The sequence below is a fragment of the Amblyomma maculatum genome, chromosome 8 (genome assembly GCF_055883805.1).
Source record: "Amblyomma maculatum isolate TAMU_Amacu chromosome 8, ASM5588380v1, whole genome shotgun sequence".
Classification (NCBI taxonomy): Eukaryota; Metazoa; Arthropoda; class Arachnida; order Ixodida; family Ixodidae; genus Amblyomma; species Amblyomma maculatum.
In genome coordinates this window covers 106,612,999-106,635,938 of record NC_139351.1, presented here as the reverse complement: position 1 = coordinate 106,635,938, position 22,940 = coordinate 106,612,999, and the positions used below count along the sequence as shown (strand labels likewise).

The 22,940-nt window shown below is 49.8% G+C and overlaps 2 protein-coding genes across 2 annotated transcripts in view; one reads left to right on the top strand and one right to left on the bottom strand.

Annotated features, from left to right (window-relative positions):
* The window catches only part of LOC146182137 (uncharacterized), a 168,257-nt gene extending 146,126 nt beyond the window's left edge, over nt 1–22,131 (bottom strand). Inside the window, exon 1 of the mRNA XM_084577144.1 lies at nt 21,442–22,131. Within this exon, the coding sequence (XP_084433270.1) occupies nt 21,442–21,540 (99 nt within the window). The 5' untranslated portion in view covers nt 21,541–22,131. The remainder of the gene's footprint in view (nt 1–21,441) is intronic.
* Nucleotides 1–22,940, top strand: part of LOC146182133 (uncharacterized) — a 319,458-nt gene that overhangs the window by 72,698 nt on the left and 223,820 nt on the right. Inside the window, exon 2 of the mRNA XM_084575901.1 lies at nt 1,037–1,107. The gene's annotated coding sequence lies outside the window, so the exon portion shown is untranslated. The remainder of the gene's footprint in view (nt 1–1,036; nt 1,108–22,940) is intronic.

The following is a 22,940-nucleotide window of genomic DNA, read 5'->3' as shown; positions in this document are numbered from 1 at the left end:
GTGGACGCTGGCCGAATTCAGCCTGTACGTGGCAAGTCTTTGGGCAGCCATATGGCCAAGCAACTGCGGTCGAATAGGTCGGCGTTCAGTCAGATGTGCAAGCCTGGACCTTGGCCGATGGCCGACTTCAACCCGGTACGTGGTCGATCGTCGGCCGTTATTCGGCCTAATACCCTTGGCCGGCCACGTAGGCTGCCGACCAGGAGCCAATTGTCGGCCGTTGGCCGGCAGTCGGACAATGTCGTCCGGGGCCTTGCAACGTCCGGATTTACTATGGAAGTGATAACGATATACGTTTGGGGGGGGGGGGTTTGACGGTACTACATAGCGGAAGGTTATACAGATGTCTGATATATCGCACCCGAGGAAAACCTCTCTGGTGGTCACGGTTCGTGCTGTAGACTAGGGCAAATATGCCACTCCGGCTATGGGTGTTTGGAAAACGCTGTGTAGCTTTTTCATGAAACGTCATAGCTGCTACGTGTGACACTTTTTAGTATTTGTTCAGTCTTCCTTTCTTTGCATCTTGTTTTTAACATTTTATTTTGAGCTTTTTTATTTAAACCGTGTCTCCCGCTTTTCAACAGTAGAAAAGTGAAAACCGTTACCGCGTCTACAGCTGCACAGCATTCATTGTTGGAACTTTTCTGAAGTGGAAAACAGAACGCGACAATCGAATTGTGAAATTTGACAACCGAATTTGCACGCAACGATTTCTGACCACTGCACAAAGTTGGTTCAGTACTCTCCAGGTTTCCACTGACTGAGTTGGAAACATGGCTATAGTATTGGCCTTGAAAGGCTTATAGTTTGAAAAAGTGAGTGTCGCATATGACTGCTGAAATCATTTCACGCATGAGCTTTGGATACAGTTAGGGCAAACATCATATTTTGTTTGTATTTGCAAAAGATGGATGGTACATTGATCTATGATGCAACCTTACTATTACTGAACATGTCAAGAAAGACAAAAAAAAAAAGATGCATCTTCTCTATTTGGAAAGGAATAACTTCATTATTATTTCTGGCGTTACAGGCGACCACCCACTTCCTCACGAACGCGCAGATTCTTCGCGCAAAGAAGCATTGTCACCAGCGTCTTCGCAGGTACGCCCCTTTATTTTCACTAAACCTACTATAATTACATGTAATCTTATGTGCAAGGAGTAAACATAATTGGTTCCAGAGACTGGGATCACGATTGCTTGTTAAACTGCTTTGAATAATATTTCTTCAGTAATAGAAGAGTTGTAACAAAACAGAGGCCTTCAAATTGCAGCAATTACCTACTATTCCGTTCGCTCTGTTTAAGAAAAAAAAAATAATATAGTAAGAAACCCCCGCAGCCGGCTATGCCTTACTGGTTGCATAGCCAGCACGCTATCGTCGTGTCTATACGCACTCGTGGATTATCTTCCTCTCGGCTCTTTGTGGGTATCCCAGCAAAAGACCCGGGACGACGAGAAAGTTCTTAGCTCCGCGGTGGTCCTGTAATCGAGCTTTCAAATTGTAGGACCTTAGTCATACTATGCAAACGTATTATCACATCATGAAAAGAAAAAAATCGAGAACCGGCCATTTCGCTGCTCATACATTTAAGCGCGATCGCCCGCCATGATGAGGGGCTCTGCGTCGCGTTACCCTAAACGCCCCGCGGTTCGATCAGTGCCGGCGCCGGGCGCGAAAGGGCGTGATTCCCGATCGCGATTACAGGGTGGCTCGGTGCAAAACACAGCGCGCAACCATCGAAGGCAGCGCTTTTGCACGTGCTCGCGAAACGCGGATGCGAGGGTTACGCGAAACAAAAGAGTGCGCGGCGCTCAAGGCGGAAGCTGTTCTTCACGCGTCGGAGAGGGAGGCGTTTCTCATTTGTCCGCCGCCGACTCCCGGGCAAACCCGCAGGCACGAGCTGCACCCTGTTTCCCAGATATGCAGAGGCGTAAGTTTTGCGCAGCCTGCAGTGGTGCTGTGCCCTACGCAGTACGGAGTAAGTTAAGGTACACCCTTTGTCAACAGTTTAGAGCGCAGAGGGTCTACTTCTGAGCCGTAGTATGTGGCTCGTAATGCATTCCCAGGTTTCAAAAGGCAAGAAGGCAAGAAGGCAAGAAGGTGCTGAAGGCAAGATTTTTCGGCCTATCCTCTCCAACGGCTAGGACTTTCACGATTGTTAAGTCAAAATATACGGCCTAAAAGCAAAGCCTCTGGGCTCTTAACGTTTGACAAAGGCAGTACAGTGCATTACACGCGGTATCGGGTGCGGTACCCGAGACATCAGAACGGGGCATGGTTCATTAATGCGCTGTGAGTTACAGCAAGCACGACAGTACTAGATACGATACGGCATGGTCAGCGCAGTGTGCGATGGTACTGTCCCCGACGCAGCGTAAATATTCCTAGATCGCGCACTACTGAACTGTGAAAAAACGCCCTCGCCATCAATCGCAGAGGAGCTGCCGTTTGCGCAACCTTACACAGTATTTTTTCCAACCTCTTCACGCATCGTAAGTGCCTCGTACTTATTAGCCACCTGCGTTATTTGTAATTATAAGCATTCTTCGAGGTGCGCTGTTGGCTCTCGTCATAAACGATGCACCTCTCGCGGCTCTGCTGCGTTCTGTATCCGATGCAATGCATACGTTATACAGAAGGCTTGCGCAGATTACGGCTCAGCTAGCGGAAGCGTAGATGAGCGGGGCAGGAAGTTGCGGGACCCTTGAATCCACCTTCCGCGTTCTGCAGTCCACACAATGGCGCCAGGTGCACGACGTCTTCCAACCACACGCAGTTGTGGCTATATTGTACGCACTGTGCTCGGCCCGTGCCTGATTCCTTCCCGCGCGTCCGTTGTTTGAAGCGGATGATTCGCGTCACACCATCCACCCCCTATTACGCAAGGCGGCATTTAAAGATATACGGCCGCTTCCTATACAGAAGGGCAGCGCTTCAAAGCCTCAGCTGACCATCGCCACTTCCGCCCGAGCACGGGATGACGTCGGAGCACCTTTTCTTCCGAAACCTTTATCGCCTCCCACGTCTTTCTTTTCGGCGCGCGCGCGCATTCGCGATAGGGTCGACCAAAAGGCGCGTGAGGACCGTCCCTTTCTCGTCACGCTCTGCACCATTCTCGGCTCCATTTTTTTTTTTTTTTTTCGTGGAGATTTATACGCTCGGAAGCGGCGTGGACGCAACGAGGAACAATCGGCCCATTACTCAGCGGAGAAGGTGGTGGAGACGGTGAGGGAGGGAGGCTGAGAAGGGGGGTTGAAGTTGAAGCGGTAGAGTCCCCTCCCCTCCGGTGAGGAGCCGACGGCGGCTCGTGTGATATGAGCGCCGATAGACGTGATTGCCGCCGCGCCGCCCCACGGCCGCCCGATCGCTTTGCTTCTGAGCGTCGGTCAAAGCTCCGCTCCAGCTTTTGTTTAAACTTTTCCTTTCTCCTCTCTCTCTGTCTCTCTCTCTGTTTTGTATTTTTTTGTTCGCCGGATGATGCACATCGGTGGCTTCTAAACAAACGCAGAGGCGCCCGCAACGCGAAGGGACTTGTTGGTCAGTAGCCTAGCGCTTGTTCTGTTCGACTTGGCAGCAAAAGGAAGTGACGTCATAGTATCAGCCAACTTTTCTGTACAGGATAGGCTGCCAGCGCGACCAGACTACAGAAGCTCTGTCTCGTATATCTTTTTGTATATTTTACTAGTCTCTGCATATACGCGACACGATTAAGGTCGGCGTCTACCGTGTCGCACACTGTTCAGCACGTTGTCCTAACCGGCATGCTCTTCAATGACTGACCCGGTTTTGCTTAGACGGCTGCGCGTAGAAGCCTCTAAGAAACCCACTAAGAGGAGCCAGTAGGACGTTCTGTTTACCCCAATGCAGCAGATAGGCGGAGAAGGCTGGGGGAAGGGGTGGAAAGTGAAGTCGTGGACCACACCAAAAGGAACTGCCGCGGCACCACGGAGGACGAATGGAGCTGAACCTACGCGCCTGTTCAAAACCGTCACTGCAATGGTTTTTCAACCCTTCTATCCTGTCTCCGCAAAGTCCACCCTCCTCTCCCAATAAGGTTGGGAGTGGGGGGGGGGGGGGGGGGGTAACCTTTATATCGCTCTGGCCTGCGTGCCAAGCCTCAGGCCACCGACGTTAGTGGCACGTCTGTTCGACCGGTTCACACCTTCGCATCCGACCCGCAATCTTCGGATCGTCGCAGATTCGGCAGATAGAAAAAGCTCAGCAGTTAGGTGAGCTGCCAATACCGTAGCAAGCGCCCGAGCGAAATGCGCCTTGCGGGCCACGGCTTGGCCGGGCGCGTATCGATATGCCAAGGCGAAGCCGAGCCGCGCGGTATTCGCGCATAATTGCCCGCGTTTCGGCTACACTGTGACACACGGGCGAGCGTGGGCACAGTGGAGCGTGTTTCGCTATTAGCGTGCAGCACCGGGATCCGGTGCCGCCCCCCACCAGACCAGGTGGTGCGGATGGGGTCACCCTGCGCCTCTTAACTAGACGGACCGGTCGCCCCTCCGAGCAGTGACCTTGTCACAGTATTTTGAACCTGGCTCCCAAATGGTTCAGAGTCGCTATTCACTGCCTGCGATAGTTTGTTTGTCTTGCCTATTTGCTTGGCTCGTTTGTTTGGCTTGTCTGGACCAGCCTAATCCCGAACGGACAGGCAGGAGTGGAGTGCTCATGTTCGAAATGAATATTAGGTGCAGTGATTGGTAGTGTGTAGCGTGTGGCGGCGTTGGTAACGTGAGTTCCGTTCCCCATGCACCCCGTACCGTAGGCCTAACTCGGCACCGTCGTACTCTCCCACTTCGAACACTACGCCGGTGCGTAGTGTTCGAACTACGCTCTGCGGGAAGAACCAACCAGGCGTTTACATCCAAAGTTTGTCAAGACCTAGGGAGTATATAGTTAAGGCCCGTACTGGTTAGCTTTCTACTCGGCGAGATCGGCTACGTCGTGGCAATACTGCACAGAAGTACGTACTTACATACGTGCCCTGTATGCATCGGTGATTGCTGACGGGCTCATTTTGCACGCAGCGAAGTGCCTGCTGGAGCGATCGGATGGGAGAGGCAGAGAGAGGAAGGGGAGAGTGAGGGCTAGCGTTTCGCGAAGGCGTGCTCCGAGGTGCAAGCACGCGTGAATTAGAAATCGACCTCCCAGCCTCCTCCACTTTAAGCCTCTACTTCGCCTACTTTTTATTTATTTTTTTATCAGGCTTTTTCTAAACGGCGTCCCTGAAGTCTTCCTGTCTTTCGATCGCTATTACGTGGGCTGTTTCAGTCTACGCACGCGGCCACCGCCGCCGTTCGACCTCAGCGACTCTCCGCGCCAGCATTTATTTCTGCTCTTTTTATTTTTCTTATCGAAAGTTACTGGCGACAATTTCAACCCCGATAAAGAGCCAGACACAGTCTAGTGTCGAATCGGCAGGGAGCGTTATTTCTTGCGACTCGTCGGGATCATACATCAGGCCGTGGTTATTAGCAAATTATAAGGGGCGACACTACGGTTATTATACCAAAATATAAACGCGGAAATAACTATACAGCGGGGTCTTCGAGTGTCGGCGAGAGAGGTACTTTTTTTTTCTCGGAAACACGAAGGGCGCGGAGAGGAAATTACCGACACGCTATTACGGCGGGGAAGTTTTCAGCATTAGAAATTATTTTTGGGCTTAGTGGAAGGTACCGAGTCTGTGGCCATTCATCTCAAACCGTAATGACTTGAAACAGAACGCCCGAGGCCAAGGAAAGCACGGCTCCGTCCGTCGCGGCGTTTTGTTTCTGCCAGGTTTCTGGCAGTGATAGTTAAACCCTTAACCATTACGTGAGCAGGTGGCAACCATACTCGTTAAGTAGGCCTAATATTGGAGTAGGTTCTGTAATGTGCGCATAATAGCTTGCGGGCGCGAGGCTAGGACTGCGTTTTCCTGTCGTTCCGCGGCTGTCGTTACGACTCGAATATCACCGATTCACGGCGTCTCAACCTCGTCTTCCGAGAACTGCCTTTGACGCGGGCAACTCTCTCATTGATTGGGTCGTTTCATGGCTTCGTTCACCTTGCACGAAGGACAGTTAACGTATCAACAGAATCTTCGTATAGGCGCGGGTTCCGATAGTACGCCGGGAGAATGCTAATTATATTTCACGCAGTTGTCATCGGGCTTTAATAGCACCTTGGCCTCTATACTTCCTCAGTCGAACGCAGGATGGAGAGTCTCCATCACGCTAGACAGGAAAGGATAAAAATATGCAGGGCCGTCTACTCTTAGTGGGAACATGCGGACGTGCGGCCGCTGCCATCGGAGCGCCACTGCGTCCCATCCGGCTGCGCATCGAAGCTAATTAAGATAGCAGACCATGCGACGTTTACCGCCTCCAGTTTCCTCTACGCTAACGACATGTGCGGCCTAATCGGAAGCAGGCGCTTTGAACATGCTAACCGTGTGCTCGTGCGTTTGAGAGCGGACGGCCCTGCACATACTGGAAAGAGCACAAGGTAACCTAGCCATACCCAATATGGCAAGCACAGAATGTGATGAATACACAGATGCTCTGAGAAAAAAAAAAAAAAAAAAGAATAATGAAACATATTAGTGGGTAATGAAAAAATAAAGTGACAATACTGGGACGTCAAACAAAAACGTATCGACGAGCCGATGATTAATGTGTTCAGCCTCCCGCGACTGCCTTGCAACGACTAAAAGGATGGTGGTGATTACAAAGTTTTCATCGAGGAAATTACTCTACAGCTGCATGTATTCTCCTTGAGAGTTCTGAAATCGTAAGTATACCATGCCACACAACCTGTTTCCACTCTGGGAGCAGCAGCCCGCGGCGCCATTAAATCGACGGTGCGCATTGGCCGATGCGCATCGACCGATGCGCATCACAGGAAATTCTATCGAATCACTACAGAGGTACAGGAGAAAAGAAATCGGTTCTGTGAAAACCAGCGTTTTTTTTTTCTTTTTTCCAGCCGAATTAAAATCTCAGTCGTGTGCGCATGTTAGTGCGCGTAAAAAAGGAGTCTTGAGGAAAGGAAAGCGTGATTCAGACATTTTTACATTGCGACTCAAAAGAACTGCGAAAGAAATTTTTCAAGGAGGGAATGAATGTGTGGTTAATAGACAAATAAATTTAACTGCATGGTTGGTCACGGATGCCAGAGCACAATTACTGCTGTCGAACTAAAGCAACGAGGACCCACTAGGTAAGAAGAACGGAGGAAAGGAAACGAGAAACGGCTCTCCGGGAGTGCTTCCTTGTTTATCGGAGTCGTTTTGAAAGCAAGCGCTCGCTGCGTCTAACGGTGCCTTTGTTCCGCGTTCCAGGGGAACAAGCCGAAACAAATGTGCAAATAGCACGGGGTTCAAGAGCAGCCCAGTTCATGGTGCTTGAGAAAGGAAGGAAGAAACAGCAATACGAAACAGAGAATACGTGTGCACGTGTGCTTTAGACCGAGGAGGAGGGGGAGGGGGTAGCGGGCTACCCTCTGCACACCTCTTTCCCGCCCTAACTGAGCTAACATCGAGAACAGCAGACAAAGACGGAGAAAAGCAGAGTGACAGGAAGCAACTGTAAACGGGCAATATAGTCGCAACTGTCTTCTTTCAAAGGAAGAATTGCATATCTGTAAGCAGAGACGATGGTGTTTTATGTACTACAACCCCGATGACTGGGATACGCGTAGATGCGGAGGCTGTCGGCAGAAAGGTCATTACCGCGCGACAATTATTGTTCGCCTAGCAAGGAAGAATATGCGATGGCGGGACCGAAAACAATCGAGAGCAACCTGCGAAGATGGGGGAAACTGGTGCTGTGGTTCCGCGGCGATGTCGGTGATCGCGGTGGTCGCTGGCAGAAAGCTCGTACGCACTCTTCTGCACTGGGGCGTGCCTGTTGTTCCAGCGCGGCGCGCTCTTCCGAAACACAAGAAAGGCGTTTCTCTTCCTTAATTAGCGAGGCCTCCGCTATGCGATACTTAATAGCCACCCACTCGCTCCTTCTGCCCTTCTCTCTACTTCCCTTCCTCCCAAATCGCTGTTGTGTTGTTCCTGGTCCGGCACAGGGCGGAAAAAAGCGAACGCGCGCGTGCGGCCGCAGACAAGCACGCTGCAGTGCTTACACGTAGCCACAAACGTGGTGCCCGCGTTCTGAACGAGCTCCATTTTTAATCGACGTCGTCCTCATCTTCTCCTACCGTTATTCGTTCGGTCTGTATGCGAGCCTGCACTTTTCCTTCATGCCTACCGCGGACTGCCCGTCAGGTCCACAACGAGTCGACTCTATCCTGAGGGCCTCGTTCTCCTGTATTTCATTCCGTTGATTTGTTTTTCTGCCCGCACTATTCCTTGCGTACTGCTGGGCGAATCATCGTTCGGGCCAGACATGGCAGTAATTGAATTACAGTATTGAAATCACTGTAATTACATTTTTTTGTAATTTGTAATGCAATTAATTACGTTTTCCGTTTGGTAATTTAGTAACGTAATGAATTACTTTTGGTACTAATTTCGCAGCAAAAGTAATTACTTACTTTCGAAATTACTTTTACTGAAGTGCGTCTGGTCTGTTTAGGTTTTTGCTCTGGTCTTGTTTTTGTAATGGCAAGTGCTATAGGAAAGAGGGAAGGAATAGCTCTATGGGACGGAATTTGGCGGAAAGACGAAAGAATGTGTGTGCTTCGTGTCTGGAGAACAAGTTGTTTTTTTTTAATAGGTTTACTTAGTTTTTACATCGATGGAAACTAGAAAGTAAATTTAAAAGTAATTGAATTACTCAGTAAAAGTAATTGTAATGTAATTTCATTCCTTTTTGGGAGAAGTAATGAGTAATGTAATTTAATTACTTTTCAGCAATTTTCATCAAAGTAGTTAGTAGTGTAATTTAATTCATTTTCAAAAGTAATTTTTCCACGTATGGTTCGGGCGTACAAGTGTACGACTGCTGCTTGCCAGGAAAACTATGGGATCGAGCCATCAGCTTCTGACGCCTCGCAGTCTCTTCCTGGGGCGCTATTTAACCGGTGTCGACGGTTCGTTGCGGTCGCGGCCTGTTGTGCCGCGTGGTGGCGGTATAGTTGTTCGGGCAGCCGATCTAATGGCCTTGCAACTTATCCTCGCTACATTTGCCTCGACCGCGTCGCTCCATCATTACAATCCGAACGACTGCATCGCTCATCTCGAAGGACGCCGCGGTCTTTCTCGGGGCGGAAAACCAGGGTCGGCGCGAAGAACGAAGGTGGGTGGTCGGACTGTGGCTGCAATTTACACCGGAGCGCGCCTGTGTAAACTACGTGAAAAGTTCAAGAAGGTTTACACGGCTCATTAACTAGACCGATCCTTTTTTTTTTTCTTTTTTGGACTGAACCAGAGAAAGCACGGAGGACAATGCACGCAAGCACTTAAGTTTAAATGAAAATAATTCGACGCCACTTTGTAGTTTCTCGGAGTGTAATGCTATTCGACGTAAACTGCTGCAGGCAAAAATGCTGCGCTATTCGCTGCTTTTGCGCTTACTCATTGGTCAGATATGGTGCGGCGGTTTTTCGGTTTCAGAACACCCGAACAAGCAGTTGTTCGGGTTTTTTGTACGTATGGTCTTTCAGGTCATTGCAGCCGTATTTCCTAAGAGTACGTCTTGTGAGTTTTGTGTATGTTCGCGCTTTCATGAACCTTTGACGCATATTTTAAGATAACTTCATACCACACTCTGAAGCTTTTCTGTCGACGTATAGGAATACTAGTTTAGAACATTTCACTGTAGAGTAGAAGTGCAAACAAAGATCATGCGTCCATTATTTAAGCTCATCAACCTACCCTTGCAGTTTATTCACGCTACACCTGCCGTTAACATGCCACTGCATTATCAAAACTCAGGCGACGACTGCTTCGTTCATGTGATGTTTTGATACTCTAAGTATGCTGCGTACTGCACGATTTCATTTAGTCGGTAGTCAGTGCGACGAACTCTCACTTCAGCATATTTTGCAGAGATCGCTTGTAGCTCACTTCGACAGTTGTGCATCGTTAACGCGAGTTTACCGCAATCGGCGCTCGTAAGCACCGATACATGCACCGGCAGGTTGTATAAAAAGCGCTCGCCACGATGCAAGGCTTTACGTCAGCACCTGACGTGCTCCTCTCCAGTCCCACGATCTCTCCGGCTTCCGCTCGCACGATATCGGCACGAGAACGTATTCGTGATACCGCAGTCGCGGACGCCAGTAGCGCCGGCCTCCCGCGCGGTTGCAAGCGCGGGGGTGCCGCGGCAACACGGGAATCGTGATCGCTTCCGAGAGCATCCCTGCAGGCCGCGCGCACGTTGCATCGTATCCTCTCAGCGTGCGGTCGGAGGGGAACCCCCCATGGCAGCATCAGAGGCGCGAGAAGCGTCTTGTCCTTTCGTGTGTGTAAACCTTGTCCGAGTGGCCGCCGTGGCGTGTGATCGCCTGTATAGATCGCCGGCGGTGGTGTCACCCTTCCGTCTGCACTTAGGGGTGCTCGCGGACTTTTCATCGCCGTATCACGTCGCTCACAGTCCGACACGTTCTGTGTCGTCACCTCGCAGCCTCTGAGCCGTTAGTTCGATGCAGGGTGGGTTAAGTCGGGCTCTTTCAGAAGCGATTCAAATTAGAGAAGTTTGGAGGAAGGCGCCTATGTGGAATAAAGATCCCCGTAGCAGCTCGCTTTCTTTAGAACAGACGGAGGAACCCACCCTTGAACGGAAAGTAAATCATCGCGTCATTTTGAAAATAGCTGTATTTGGTGGTTGGGTCGGTAGGAGACTGATCACCGTTCATACTGTTCCAGTTTGTCTATTTTCAAGGGGAATTCAAGAGGAATCAACTACGAATTCCGCTTGTATAGTATTTAGCCTGCGAAGGGCCAGCTCTCAACACTGATGACAAGTTTATTCGGTAGATGCGTCCATTCCATCGCATGCACCGGCTTTTTCGAGATCAAAATCGAGCTGTCATGTGCAGAGGAAATATTCAACTTGTATGTCCAAAGGAAAATAGAAAAGGCGGTTTCTTGTTCTTGTGCTAAGCACGTGACCGGCTATACTATAGCAATGCGCTGATTTGTGGTGTCCCTTGTGTGAATGACCGCGTCGCTTTTGTCACTACAATTAGCACAGAACAGGCGGTTCCAGACCACGTGTGCGTATGCTTGTACACTGGAGCAGCGTCCATATATCCTGGTGTAGTTCAAATAGAAGGACTACTTGTCATCTCGCAGGAAGCTGCCTTTGAACGCTCGTTCATGCGTTCACCATTACCCGCGCTGCACATAACTTAGTCAACGCAAATGTGTAAAGAGACAAGTCGGATCATCCCTGTGGGAAGCTCAGCTGCCTCAACGGTTGAGCAATGGAAACGCGCGCACACATGCTACCAGAGGGCGCTGGTGGCAACGCACGTGTGTCCCGTCGGCGCCTCCGCTCTTCCCGCCACGTCCCATCGTGACTCGGACGCCTTGTTCGAGCTACAGGGGGTGCCAGTTATGCGCCTGCGCATCTCTGCGGGTGTGAGGACGCGAGTTGTGCGCCGCCGAAGAGCAACGTAAGAGAACAGACGGTAAAACTGGGCCGGCGGGAGTGGACCTGCGTTGGGCCAGTAGCCGCGCCGGTGGGCCGCTGATGCCGGCGGAGGTTCCGTCGATGTTCTTGATGGCGCCGTTGCTGTCGATTGCTACGTTTACGTAACTGCAGGCTGGCCGCATACTGCGAGCATGATCGAGATTGCGATGTAGGTGAGAACTTGACGCGAGGTAATGCAAGCAATACAGAAAATGACGCCACGAAGCACTGCAGGGATTTGCATCTCGTCAATGCTTCTTACGCAATATACCGGGCCGCGAACCGTTAAATGATTAAATGCATTCGGGTCTGTTGCCTTCGGTTTGCTCAGAGAAGTTTTAGGGCGGTTCCCTTCGGCCGTTAGAGATAGAAGATATATCCGCTCATCAGTAACCACTGTGGTCACCGCTCGAACACGGTTGTAGACGCAGACGAAAGCGAAGAAAGAAAACTTTATGGGGTACCTAGTCGATCTCGGCATGCTTGATACGAAGTATAACTATTCTAAATGGTCCCCACGAATGTGAAGCCGCTGTATAGTAAGGGGGCATTTGAACTACAGGCAAGTGCGCCTGGAGCGATCAGAAACCGTGTTCTTCAAGACGATTTTTCAGCTGACTGTAATCGATTCTGTTTTGAAAAGTCAGTATCCAGCAACTTCACCCATGTCTCATGATTCGTATCAGATTTGTGGACACAGATCGTATTATGGACCCGAAAGTAAAATCCACGAAGGCTATGCAGAAGGAATGAACTGCTCACATTACCCATATCCAATCCGCCATTTAAAAACTACAAAAAAAAAATAGTTTCTATTACTGCAGAGCCCCCGCCGCTGTGGTGCAGTGGTAAGACGCCGGACTACTGTGCCGGAGTTCTCGGGTTCGATCCGGACCGCCGGCGGCTGCGTTTCAATGGAGGCGAAACGAAGAGGCGTCCCGTCTGTTGTGCGGTGTCTGTGCACGTTGTTGGTTGTTGTGGCTGTAGGAAGAAGGAAAAGAAAATGCACGGACCTGCTACTGGCTCTGTAGCTGAGCCACCCCCGCGTGCGGATCGACAGAAGAGGAAATAGAGAAGAAAGAAGAGAGAGACGCGCGCCGCAACAGCCGTCGTCTACCACCGAAGCGGTAGCGGGTGCAATCACGGCCTACAACAGGTAAAAATTCGGTTGCAGGCTAGCCCCCGCCGCAAGCGGCGGTGCCCTTCCTGTTCCAGCCCCATCAGGGCCAGGAGCAGCCCGTTAAACATCCCCCAGATGGTCGAAAGTACCCCGCAGCCCGCCACTACGGCTCCTCTTTCTCTCTTCTACTTTTACTCCCACCTCATCCCTCCCTCTGCGACTCTTTTGTGGTGTCCACAGAAACAATTATGACAGATACTGCCCCTTTCCTTTCCTGTGAACCAATTATTACTATTATTTACTACAGAGCTAGTTAAAGACGTCCGAAACCTCGAACGTAGCTCATACGTTTTAACGCCGGTGCAGCATAGCACCATCTGCGTTCAGTAAGCCAAGAAGAGCACTCCGCAACGCTTAACTTATAAGCTGGTAGTTGCACTGAGCAGGCCTTCGAATAGTATACACGTGTGGGTACATAAGCAGATGATCTGGACAAGCGCACAGCGGGAAACTGCTCGCGAGGTAAACTTTATCGCTCATGGGGATACTCCATTATAACGATTGATACCCCAAGATATCGATTCTGGAAACTCCTAGTTTTTTTTTTTTCTTTTTTTTTTTTTTGCTGTTAAAGGCTTCGATATCGTCTAAAACGTTCTGCACTGCAAAGGGGCACACTTCTAACGACAGCAGGGTAGTTAATAGCAAACAAAACAGTTTTTTTTTTTTTTTTTTTTATGGCAGCTTCGACTACTTGATTCGAGCGAAAGATAAATGAAACTAAAATCTGCTGCCGATAAAAAAACTACACCATTTCCGTCCATATTTCCATATCATTATCTTAAGACACTGGTTAGTAGCCTCACAACTGATATTCATGGCCAAGAAACCTGTAGTCGGATCCGAACCAGCACGCGGCCTGTGGCGTTAGGACTGCACTAAGACTACGATCGAAAGCCTGAACCTGCTTCATGCGTGCCATATACAGAAATTGTGACCAGGAAGTGGCAACAAATATATAAGGCAATTTCGTATCGAAATTTTAAAGCAGCAACCGTGTTCTAAGCAGCGTCCACAATAGTGTCACATGATTTCGATTCTCATTTAGCATCTATCTGCAAGTTAACTTCGAGGCTAATTCGCTTATATATTCGAGCCGATGACAGATGTACCGTCTTTGCCAAAAGTAACCAGGCAGCGTGTTTCGCTTCTCAGTCGTGTAGCAGATAAATCATAGCCCCTTCTAAAGGTGTAAATCTGTGCATAGTAAAGACGAGCTCCTGTACTCACTTCATAACAAGTTGTGATCCTCTGGTAAATATTGTTGGCTTTAGAATACAGGCGAGAAGCAAACCACGCAGCCTGGTTACTTTTGGCAAAAATGTACGTACCTCTAATTATTGTATGTCGTTAATTGCAGGCGTAGGTATCCACCAAGTAGAGAGACACATACTGCATCTTCCTTTTACCCAAAGCCAAATAAAGACATCCAACATTTTGCCAAACTCTGTGCCAAGCTTTCAATAGTAAACCGCCATGCAGAACCATGCCAAACCATGCCAAACACTGCTTTCGCAAGACTTAATCGTGTTAAGAGGGGGCGGAAACACTGCTAATCGTTTTAGCACTGTCTCACGGAAGTGAGAGGCATCGACATGTGTCAGTTATAATAATAAACCTGATTATGTTTGTAACGAGTAATTACGCAAGCTCGCATCTGTGCTGGGCTAAGTTTTGTTCAGGTTTTAAATGGAACGCTGTCTTTCTATTTATTTATTTATTTATTTTACCGGCGTACCGATAGATGAAAGAAAATAACTGCCTAGGCTGTTGAGACGCAGATAAAGCCCTTACAGATGCTGTTAGTCGTCGACATTGGAGGCGGTGCGTGCCATTCGTAAAGTCCTCAAAGCAAAACAGCACAGGGAATTTCAGTAACCGCACGAAATGCGCAGAATTTTTATAACTATATTCTCGAACCGGAGCCAACTCTTTCGTAATGGGAGATGTTCTGCGTCGCTGTCGAAAATGAACCCGCTAACGCTTGCAGTGACGTGTGGGTGCTCCCGATATCACAAGTTTTAGCGTGCTCTTCACCTCCAGTTTGTTTGTTTTTTTTTTGTTTTTTTTTTTCTTTTTGCGATAGAAATGAAATTTTCACGAAGCCCCTTTATGTTTTAGCACTGGGTTTGAGTCCTATATGCGGTAGAAAACAAACAAACTTTTCTTAACCTAAACAGATGTGCGGCATGCTGTTAAACAAATTGTTAATTGGTTTGTTGGAAAGGAAAGGCGCTGTATTTGTCCCATCTCCGTGGACACATGAGTCGCACTGCAAAGGAAGGAGGGATGGTGGGAGTGAAAGCGGAAAGAGAGAAAGAGGTGCCGTAGTGGAGGGCGCCGGAGTAATTTTGACCCCTCTGGCGATCATCAAAGTTCACCGACATCGCACAGCACACGGACGCAATTGCGTTTCGCCTGCATCGAAACGCAAGCGCCGCGATTCGAACCCGAGTACTGGTGCGGCATGTTTTCTTCTGTGACGCTATGGTGAAGCTGCAGAAAGAAAACAGAAAGGAATTTTTTATATCCGCGTCGCCAAGTGTATCAGACTTCCGTATAGACAGTATAGTATACATAATTCCTAAGCACACAACGTATGTCAGCGGGACGTACGATGTTGAAGGTTCCTTTGCAGCATACACAACACTCCCACACACCAAATGGTGTTCTTGAGGTTGCTGCATGTGCTGTGACGCCACAAAATACAAGTACTACTATCTTCTGAAGTAACCCCGCGCGCGATGGCTCAGTGGTTAGGACGTTTGACTGCTGATCCCTACAATTACTCCGGAGCCCTTCACTGCGGCATCTCTCTCTTTTTTAAACTCCCGCTTTCATCCCATCCCTTACGGCGCGGGCCAGACGTCCACCCAGAAAAGTGACAAAATACTGCTTATTTCGTTTAATATAAACCAATTTGCATTTATGACGATTAGGAGACATCAAACATTGTAATCCAAACCAAACCAGACCACACAAACAGAGAAACAACTGGCGAGGGCTGCTAGTTGTCATGGCGGTTTGGGTTGTTAGCGAAAACGACTCAAGGAGCAATATGGTAGAAGCTGCGCATTATTAAGAGCGCGGCTTTCTTGCCTGGACAAAGGCTGCGACTGACTCGCGCAGCTGTGCAGCTTTTTGGTAAATCCCGGCTAGACAACGCGCTGGTGACGAGCTTAGATCGTAAGAGCATCGACGTTCTTGTTCCTGCACAAAACGTGCTTTTCGGCATAAGAAGCTTGCGGCAGGAGGTGCATGCGTGTAACGTATACCGAACAAGATGGCGCTTTTCACTACCGACATCGCATGTCAGCAAACGGCAACGTTCATGTAGAGAAAACCACCGGTGATGTGACATGCAACGTGTGTAACCAGAGTTAGCTGCCCAGGTGGTCGAAATTTCTGGAGCCCTCCACTATGACGTCTCTCAAAGCCCGAGTCACTTTGGGACGTTAAACCCCACAAACCAAACCAGTGTTCGTTCAAGCAGCTCTCACACAACTCTCAGGCGACCAACAGGCACGCACGGAGACCACCGGGCGCTCTGTGTGCTCAACACCCCGCTTTCTTCGCCGTTTCAGAAAAAAAGAAGCAGCGTATATACTCCACAAAAAGTTTCTCCGCGTAGCTTTTTTTCCCGCAGTGCGAAAAGATCCCGTATATAAGCAATCAATCAATCCACCTTCGAGGCGCGTCAAGTCGGGAATTCGGGGTTGATGCCCGAATTATAATCTGATTGATGGGCGCTCGAATGCGCACACGCGTGAGCGTCGCGGGTGCGTGCTCAAAGGGGTGCTCCGGCCGTTTTTCCCACTCAGCGCGACGGCCAGAACGTTCCACGAGGTGTCCGTGCAACCAACGCAGCACCCCCTTCGTCCCTCAACGCTTGTCTCCAGCGGACTGCTAGAATTACGCGCTCGGTGGACGCTCACGACTCACGAGATGCGGCCATCGCTTATGCACGAGCTGCGCTTAGGTACACTGTCTGACTGTCCGCTTTTTTTTTTTTTTCTTTTTTTATACGTCTCGTAGTTCAGCTGCGGCGTCACTACGGCTGACTGCAAAGCGGCCTTCCGTCGCCTCCATCAAGTTCAGTCAGTTTTTGACGCTTTGCGTTAGTAATCGATCAGGTAGAGAGCGCCGGGAACGCGTGCTGATGTAACAAAGAGATGACGCGTTTTCGACGCCGCGGGGGACGCTTCGAGTTGGCACGCGGAAGCTAACGAGCGTTAACGTGGGACGGTAAGTACACTGCGAGGACGGGGACCCAGTGTTCTCCGGTAGTTAAACCACCGTCGTGAGGGCATTGTGTTGTACGTAAAACGCAGTTGTTCGCCAGGTATTCAGATTGCCAGGAAATCGTCTCCAGTGATTATTGAAGAGCGTGTCTTCATGCTGTTGCTTTCTTGGCTGTTCCCCCTTTCCTCTCATTCGCATCTAATAACACGCGCCGCCATACTTACTATGTTAGAGCACACAAACATTGCGTATGTTTTCAAAGTCCAAGCTGTTCCAAGGACGACAGAAGGAACCGCGCTAAAGTCGTCACATGCTGCTGATACGGTGTCGAAGCTAGATCAGAAGCAATATCATATCAGAAACGGGCCGAACATTTGCTTTCGAAAAATGAACTGCTATAGCTTTCTAAACGATGAACCCTTGCTACAGCGGTACGGAAAAAATGTATTTCACCTTAAATAAACGGAGCTGGCAAAGGAAGCCTATTATTAAGATAAGGCGCGCGTCGGCTTTTTTTCCAAGGTTGCGGATTTAATGTTCTCTTGTGTTGGCATGATTGCGGGGCAAGCAAGGTGAGGATAGTGAGGACAAGCGACGAGGCTTAGTTCGCTCTGTAATACACGGCCTCGCGGGAAAATGTGCGAGATAGAACAAAATATGGGAGCACCGGAAGCTCCGCAGTTTTCAGCTCAAAGACGCGCGGTTGGAAATCGGACGTGAAACAATGCGGTCACATTCATATGAGTTTAGTCGAGACGGTGCTTCACGTTGTTTCAGCGTCCCCGTGTAGCCGTAGCCGCAGTAATGCGCCTATTTCTATCTCTTTTTCTATTCATACTACTTTGACCGGCTGTGCCCTAGCCGCTCTCACAAAAGCAAGAAGGCTGAACAAATTTCTCATTTTCTATTCATTTAGTTCACTCACAAAAGGAAGAAGGCAGAACAGAAATTTACCGCTGTGACGCCGCACTTAAATCATATGTATGTTGACTCAAACCTGTGTTAACGTAGTTCACACTTTAAATACATGAGTAATATAACATATTGAACCAGCGAAAGGCACAGAAACACAAGTACACGGAACCAGCGCTGTTCCGTGTAATTCTTGTGTCTCTGTGTCTTTCGTTGCTTCAATATGCCATTAGAATCGCACCAAATAGCCCAAATGGTCACCGTGAATAATTCCTTCGGGTACGTCAGTGATGGTGAGGAAATCTGCCTCACGGACGCCGAGTTGTCTGAGCGACAGACTTTGCTCGATTCGAGTATATCCGGTATAACAGAGCGTAGATCTGCAACTCTAAACCCACAAAAACGTGCCATAGCACGAAATGTTTTATGCGAGAACATAAGGGTCCCATGTTGCAGAAAAATCGGCGGATTGCAAACTCATGGAGCTCTGTTACACGCACGTGATTTGGTATCAAACTTCGTGACGAAACCGTTCCTTGTGTTGAATACAGGGTGACGTCATGCCATTCCGCTTTACCATTTAGCATGTACTTCATTGTCAAGCTGAAGGCTAGTTTACGACAGGGATTCGAACCGACTCTATGCCGTTTATGGACCTTTCTTCAGTAGCGCCACTGCTCATGCGCGGAAGCGTTTACGACGACTGGGCCCAGCAAAATGGGGGAAGAGTTCACTGCACGTCCTTTTTCACGGACAACGTCCCCTCGATCATCAGCGCTACGAACTGTCGCAGAATAATTGTGTGTGTAGTGCTAGCATCCTCCAGGCCCTCGAAACTGCATGGATAGATGGATGGATGAATAAGGCTGAACCCTTTGAATCGGGTGGCGGCGCCACAGGCCTCCTGGCCGTGAGTAGTAATATAGTTTGGACCTATTCTTGCCTTGCTTTCAGCCACCAATCAGCTAACCTTCGTTTGGTTATTTCTACCCTTTTATTTCCTCCATTATCCTTAAACCCCAACGCTTTGGCTAAATCTACCCCATTGCCTTGAACTATAGGACGGAGCCCTTTACAGGAAATTATTAAGTGTTCAGCCGTTTCCTCATCCTCCGCACACACCCTACACAGCGCGTCTATCTCTTGGTACTTAACTCGGTACGTCTTAGTCCGCAATACTCCTGTCCTAGCCGCGAACAACAATGAGCTGCCCCTAGAAATATCGTACATGTTTTCTTTGGCTATTTCCTGCTTGAAAGTTCTGTACATTTCCAATGCTGATTTGGTCTCCATCCCTGTTTTCCACAAACCCCTCTCTGTTTCTTTAACCTTTTTCTTAATTGATAATTCCTGGCTGGTCCCCCTACTGCTGTCCAAATATTTGCTTGCCAATTTTCTTGTCCGTCTTCTCCATCTTGTGTCAACATTCCTCATGTAGAGGTAGCTGAAGATTTTCCTAGCCCACCGCTTTTCTCCCATTTTTCCCAATCGTTGCTCAAACGCTATCTTGCTGCCAGCTTCCCTGCTCTCCAAAGAAGACCATCCCAAGTCACTCTGCACATCCTGGTTCCCACGAGCTCCCAAAGCAAGCCTCGCATCAAGCGAGAATACGTGGTCATGTTCACCAGCGTTCTTTTGCCACGAACTGTTTGCTAAAGAGGCGAAGGCTGCTTTGTCAAGGTGTATACAATGACGACTCACACGTCTCTGCAAAGCATATGAGCGCAACTGCAGCAAAAGACACGACTGAGACACGCGTGGACGCACTTAGTCGCTTCTTTTGTTGTGTTAATTGCGCTGATGTAAACACATAATGAAACACCAACTAGCCAGCGCTCTTACCCTACTCTATGTAAATGCTAGGCACGACCAGCGGGATAAGTGATTATTTATTAGAAATAAAAAAAAAAAAACGGAAAGGAAAAGATGTTTGCCAATCCTGGTATCTGCTACCTAATACATGAATCACCTGAACTGGGCCGGCGGAAATACAGAGATAGTAAGAGGCAATCATAGAGGTGAGCGACAGGAAGAAATAACAGGTGCACTTAAAAAGTAAGCCCACTCACTAAGTAAAAGAATTTGTGCAGAAAATATATATTCGAGGAACGCGTCCGACTAACGTACTAATCGCCTGGCGGCCGCAAAAAGATGTGTCCTGCTAGAAAAAGGTCCATTGTTAACTGTAAGTGTCCATCGAGAAATGACTCGGATACTGTGCCGTCCTTTCACCCCAAAACAAACTTAAACAAAAAAGTTAAACTGTTTTCAACAAAAAGTAAAATGATCGTTAAGGCGGCGGGTCTGTAGTGTTCCCCTAATTTTTTTCTACTTCTCAGTGAAAAAGGCAGACAGTATACTTCCTCCTTAGACGTTTACTTTGTTTGTACAAATTGCAAGCATTACTAGCGCGTCGCGCTTCGAGAAAGAGCTGCAACAACCAAAAATCGACGATGAAACGTGGGCAGATTTTTGTGGTCCTGCAGATGATGCTGACGCAGGTCTGTCCCCCATAAGCTGAGCCCATATCGCAGCTTTCATCGGAAGATTTGGCTTTGTTCCGCTGGGACGGGCTTGCGGGCCGAACAACTTTCAATAGCGGGCCGTAGTTTGAAAGGCCCAGGGGCGGGGAGGGAGGCATCGGAAGAGCGACGGAGCGTGAAATGCGCTGCCCCACTGAATATCAGAGCCGCGAGAACCAGTTGCAACACTCTGAGCGAACGCTAATGTTCACCGTGAAGCTCATCGTTCCTTTACACCTTGAGCACTTTACCATTACTAATCAGTTAAAATCATCTTCATGCGATGCCGCTATTAATGAGTTCACGTGAAATCCATTAGCTGTCATGAAGAGCTAGCCGGCCGCCGCGAATTGATGTGAAATCCACTAGCTGCCATGAAGGACTAGCCGGCCGCCGCGCATTCACCGTCTCGTTGCGGAGTTCGTCTTCGATGAGGTGCCCCAATATCATTATCGCCAACTTCGGAAAATAATCGCACGCTAGTAAAAATGCCTAGTGACGCGCGTTGTAGGGATAAATTTCCTCCCTAGCCTTGAAAGTCGCCAGCTAAAAAGATCGCTGAGCCACATGTGCGACAAGTCCTCCAGGAGCAACGGCCTTCTTGATCTCGGTGTGGGGCGTTGCGTTCGCCCTGCCTGCCAGACACCAACGAAACGCTCTTTTAACCTAAACTCCACATTTAATAGCGACACCTGTATGCGCATCATTACATGAATGCGGCGTTTCAGAAGGCAAGTGAATATACATGGCCGGGCGTTCCACGTAGATATATGAACGGCAACCATTCGCGCGTCTCTCAGGGAGGCATGTATTGAAGCTTCAGAGTGGTCTGGGAAGCGGGTACAGGATACACACAAAACCGATCAAAGGGTGTCTAGACATGTATTTCTACAATCGCATCTGTGATCAGTCAATGGCGATGGAACGACGAGGTAAAGCAACTGCCCTACGTTCCGCTCTCGCTCTCGTCGCGTTTACAATGATCAGTACTCACGTCCTGGAAGTCGGCCATGTCCGCCGCCCTGGGTCCTTCTCCGAGACCCATGATGTGCACGGGGGGACAGCCCCACGTCGTCTGAGTTCCGGCGAGCATCGCGGCACTTGGCACCTCCTAGCGCTGACCACGCTGGCCTCGAAACAAACAGGGTGAAAAAGACGTCTAAACCACAACAGTGTGCTTGAAGCCACGGATGAACGCTATAGGGTTCTCACTGGAAGGGCTGGCTCAATCTTTAACACGCAGCCTCCGGCAGGGTCTACAGCTCCAAGGCAAGACGTGGACGGACAGAACTGCAGGTTTTGTATTCAACGGGTCACAGAGGCCACCGCACAACCTCGCCGCGCAAATCCAGTCGTCGCACGTCGTCCAGGCCGCCGCCTCATGGGAGAACCGAAAAATCACCAAGAACACAGATTCTCGCGAACGGCCGAGAGCAAATCCAAAGGAGGGGGCTCGTCGATCTCTCAGCGTCGACCAGGCTCGAAGCACACAGCACAAAACGGAAGAGTGTTCACTGCCTTCGCGAAGCCGATGAGGGCTGCTCCTGGTGTAGCGCCGCGCCGTCAGCTGATGTGTCGTCTTCCCTCCTCCCGGCGCGGAGCTGCGGCGGCGGCACCATGCGTGGTCCGTCGAAGAGAAGTCGCGTACGGTCCCCAGCGGCGGCTGATCCAGTCTCGTCGGCGGCCGCGCCACCGATCTACGTTCGGAGTGCGTTCGCGCTCGCACCTGTCTACCCTCGCGAACAGGTGAGCCAGAGCAGAGGCGGCGGCGGCCCGTAAGCGTGGCGCTGCGTAGCGGCGAACAGGCGAAGCTCTCTCTCTCGTCGCAACAACGGTGGTCCCGTAAGCCCAGCTGAGGGGAGCGATGGGGGGGGGAGTTCGTCACCACAACCACCAGCACCACACGGTGTGCCGCTGCCCCAGCACCGTGATGCGGGTGTACGGTACACCACTGCAGGGAGAGAGAGCGGGAGAGAGAGCGGCGAGAGTTGTCGTCTTCGCCGGGTCCCATCCACAGCGCGCACGGGTGAGGGTGGGAAGAAAAAACCGCCGCTAAGAAATTAGTAGTTGCTCTCCTTTTTGCAGGTTCACCCTCGCCGAGACGCGTCTTGGCGTTCTCGAAGAATAGAACCAAGGCTGAAAGGCAAGGGTGGTCCACCTCAGCAGGCGGTACCGGCCATTTTTTTTTTTTTTCGGTATCTCGCATATGTGGAGGGTCTCTTACGAAGGTGTGCGCGAGTGTGTGCGTGTGTGTTTGTGCGTGTGCATGTGCGCGCTGGCGAAATCAATCGGCCCCCAATCGATTGGCTCCTAACGACGTCGCGAAGCCAGGGAAAGGGGTACACGCGTTCTTTTTGTTCTTACAGGACCTCCCCTTTTCATCCGGAGGCGAGGGCGAAGAAGGTGCGTTTCCTTGCGGTCTTCGTAGTCGTCGCTTTGGACGCTCCTCTCCTTCCCCCTCTTCCCCTCCGATCAACGTGCAGCTCAAAGGCG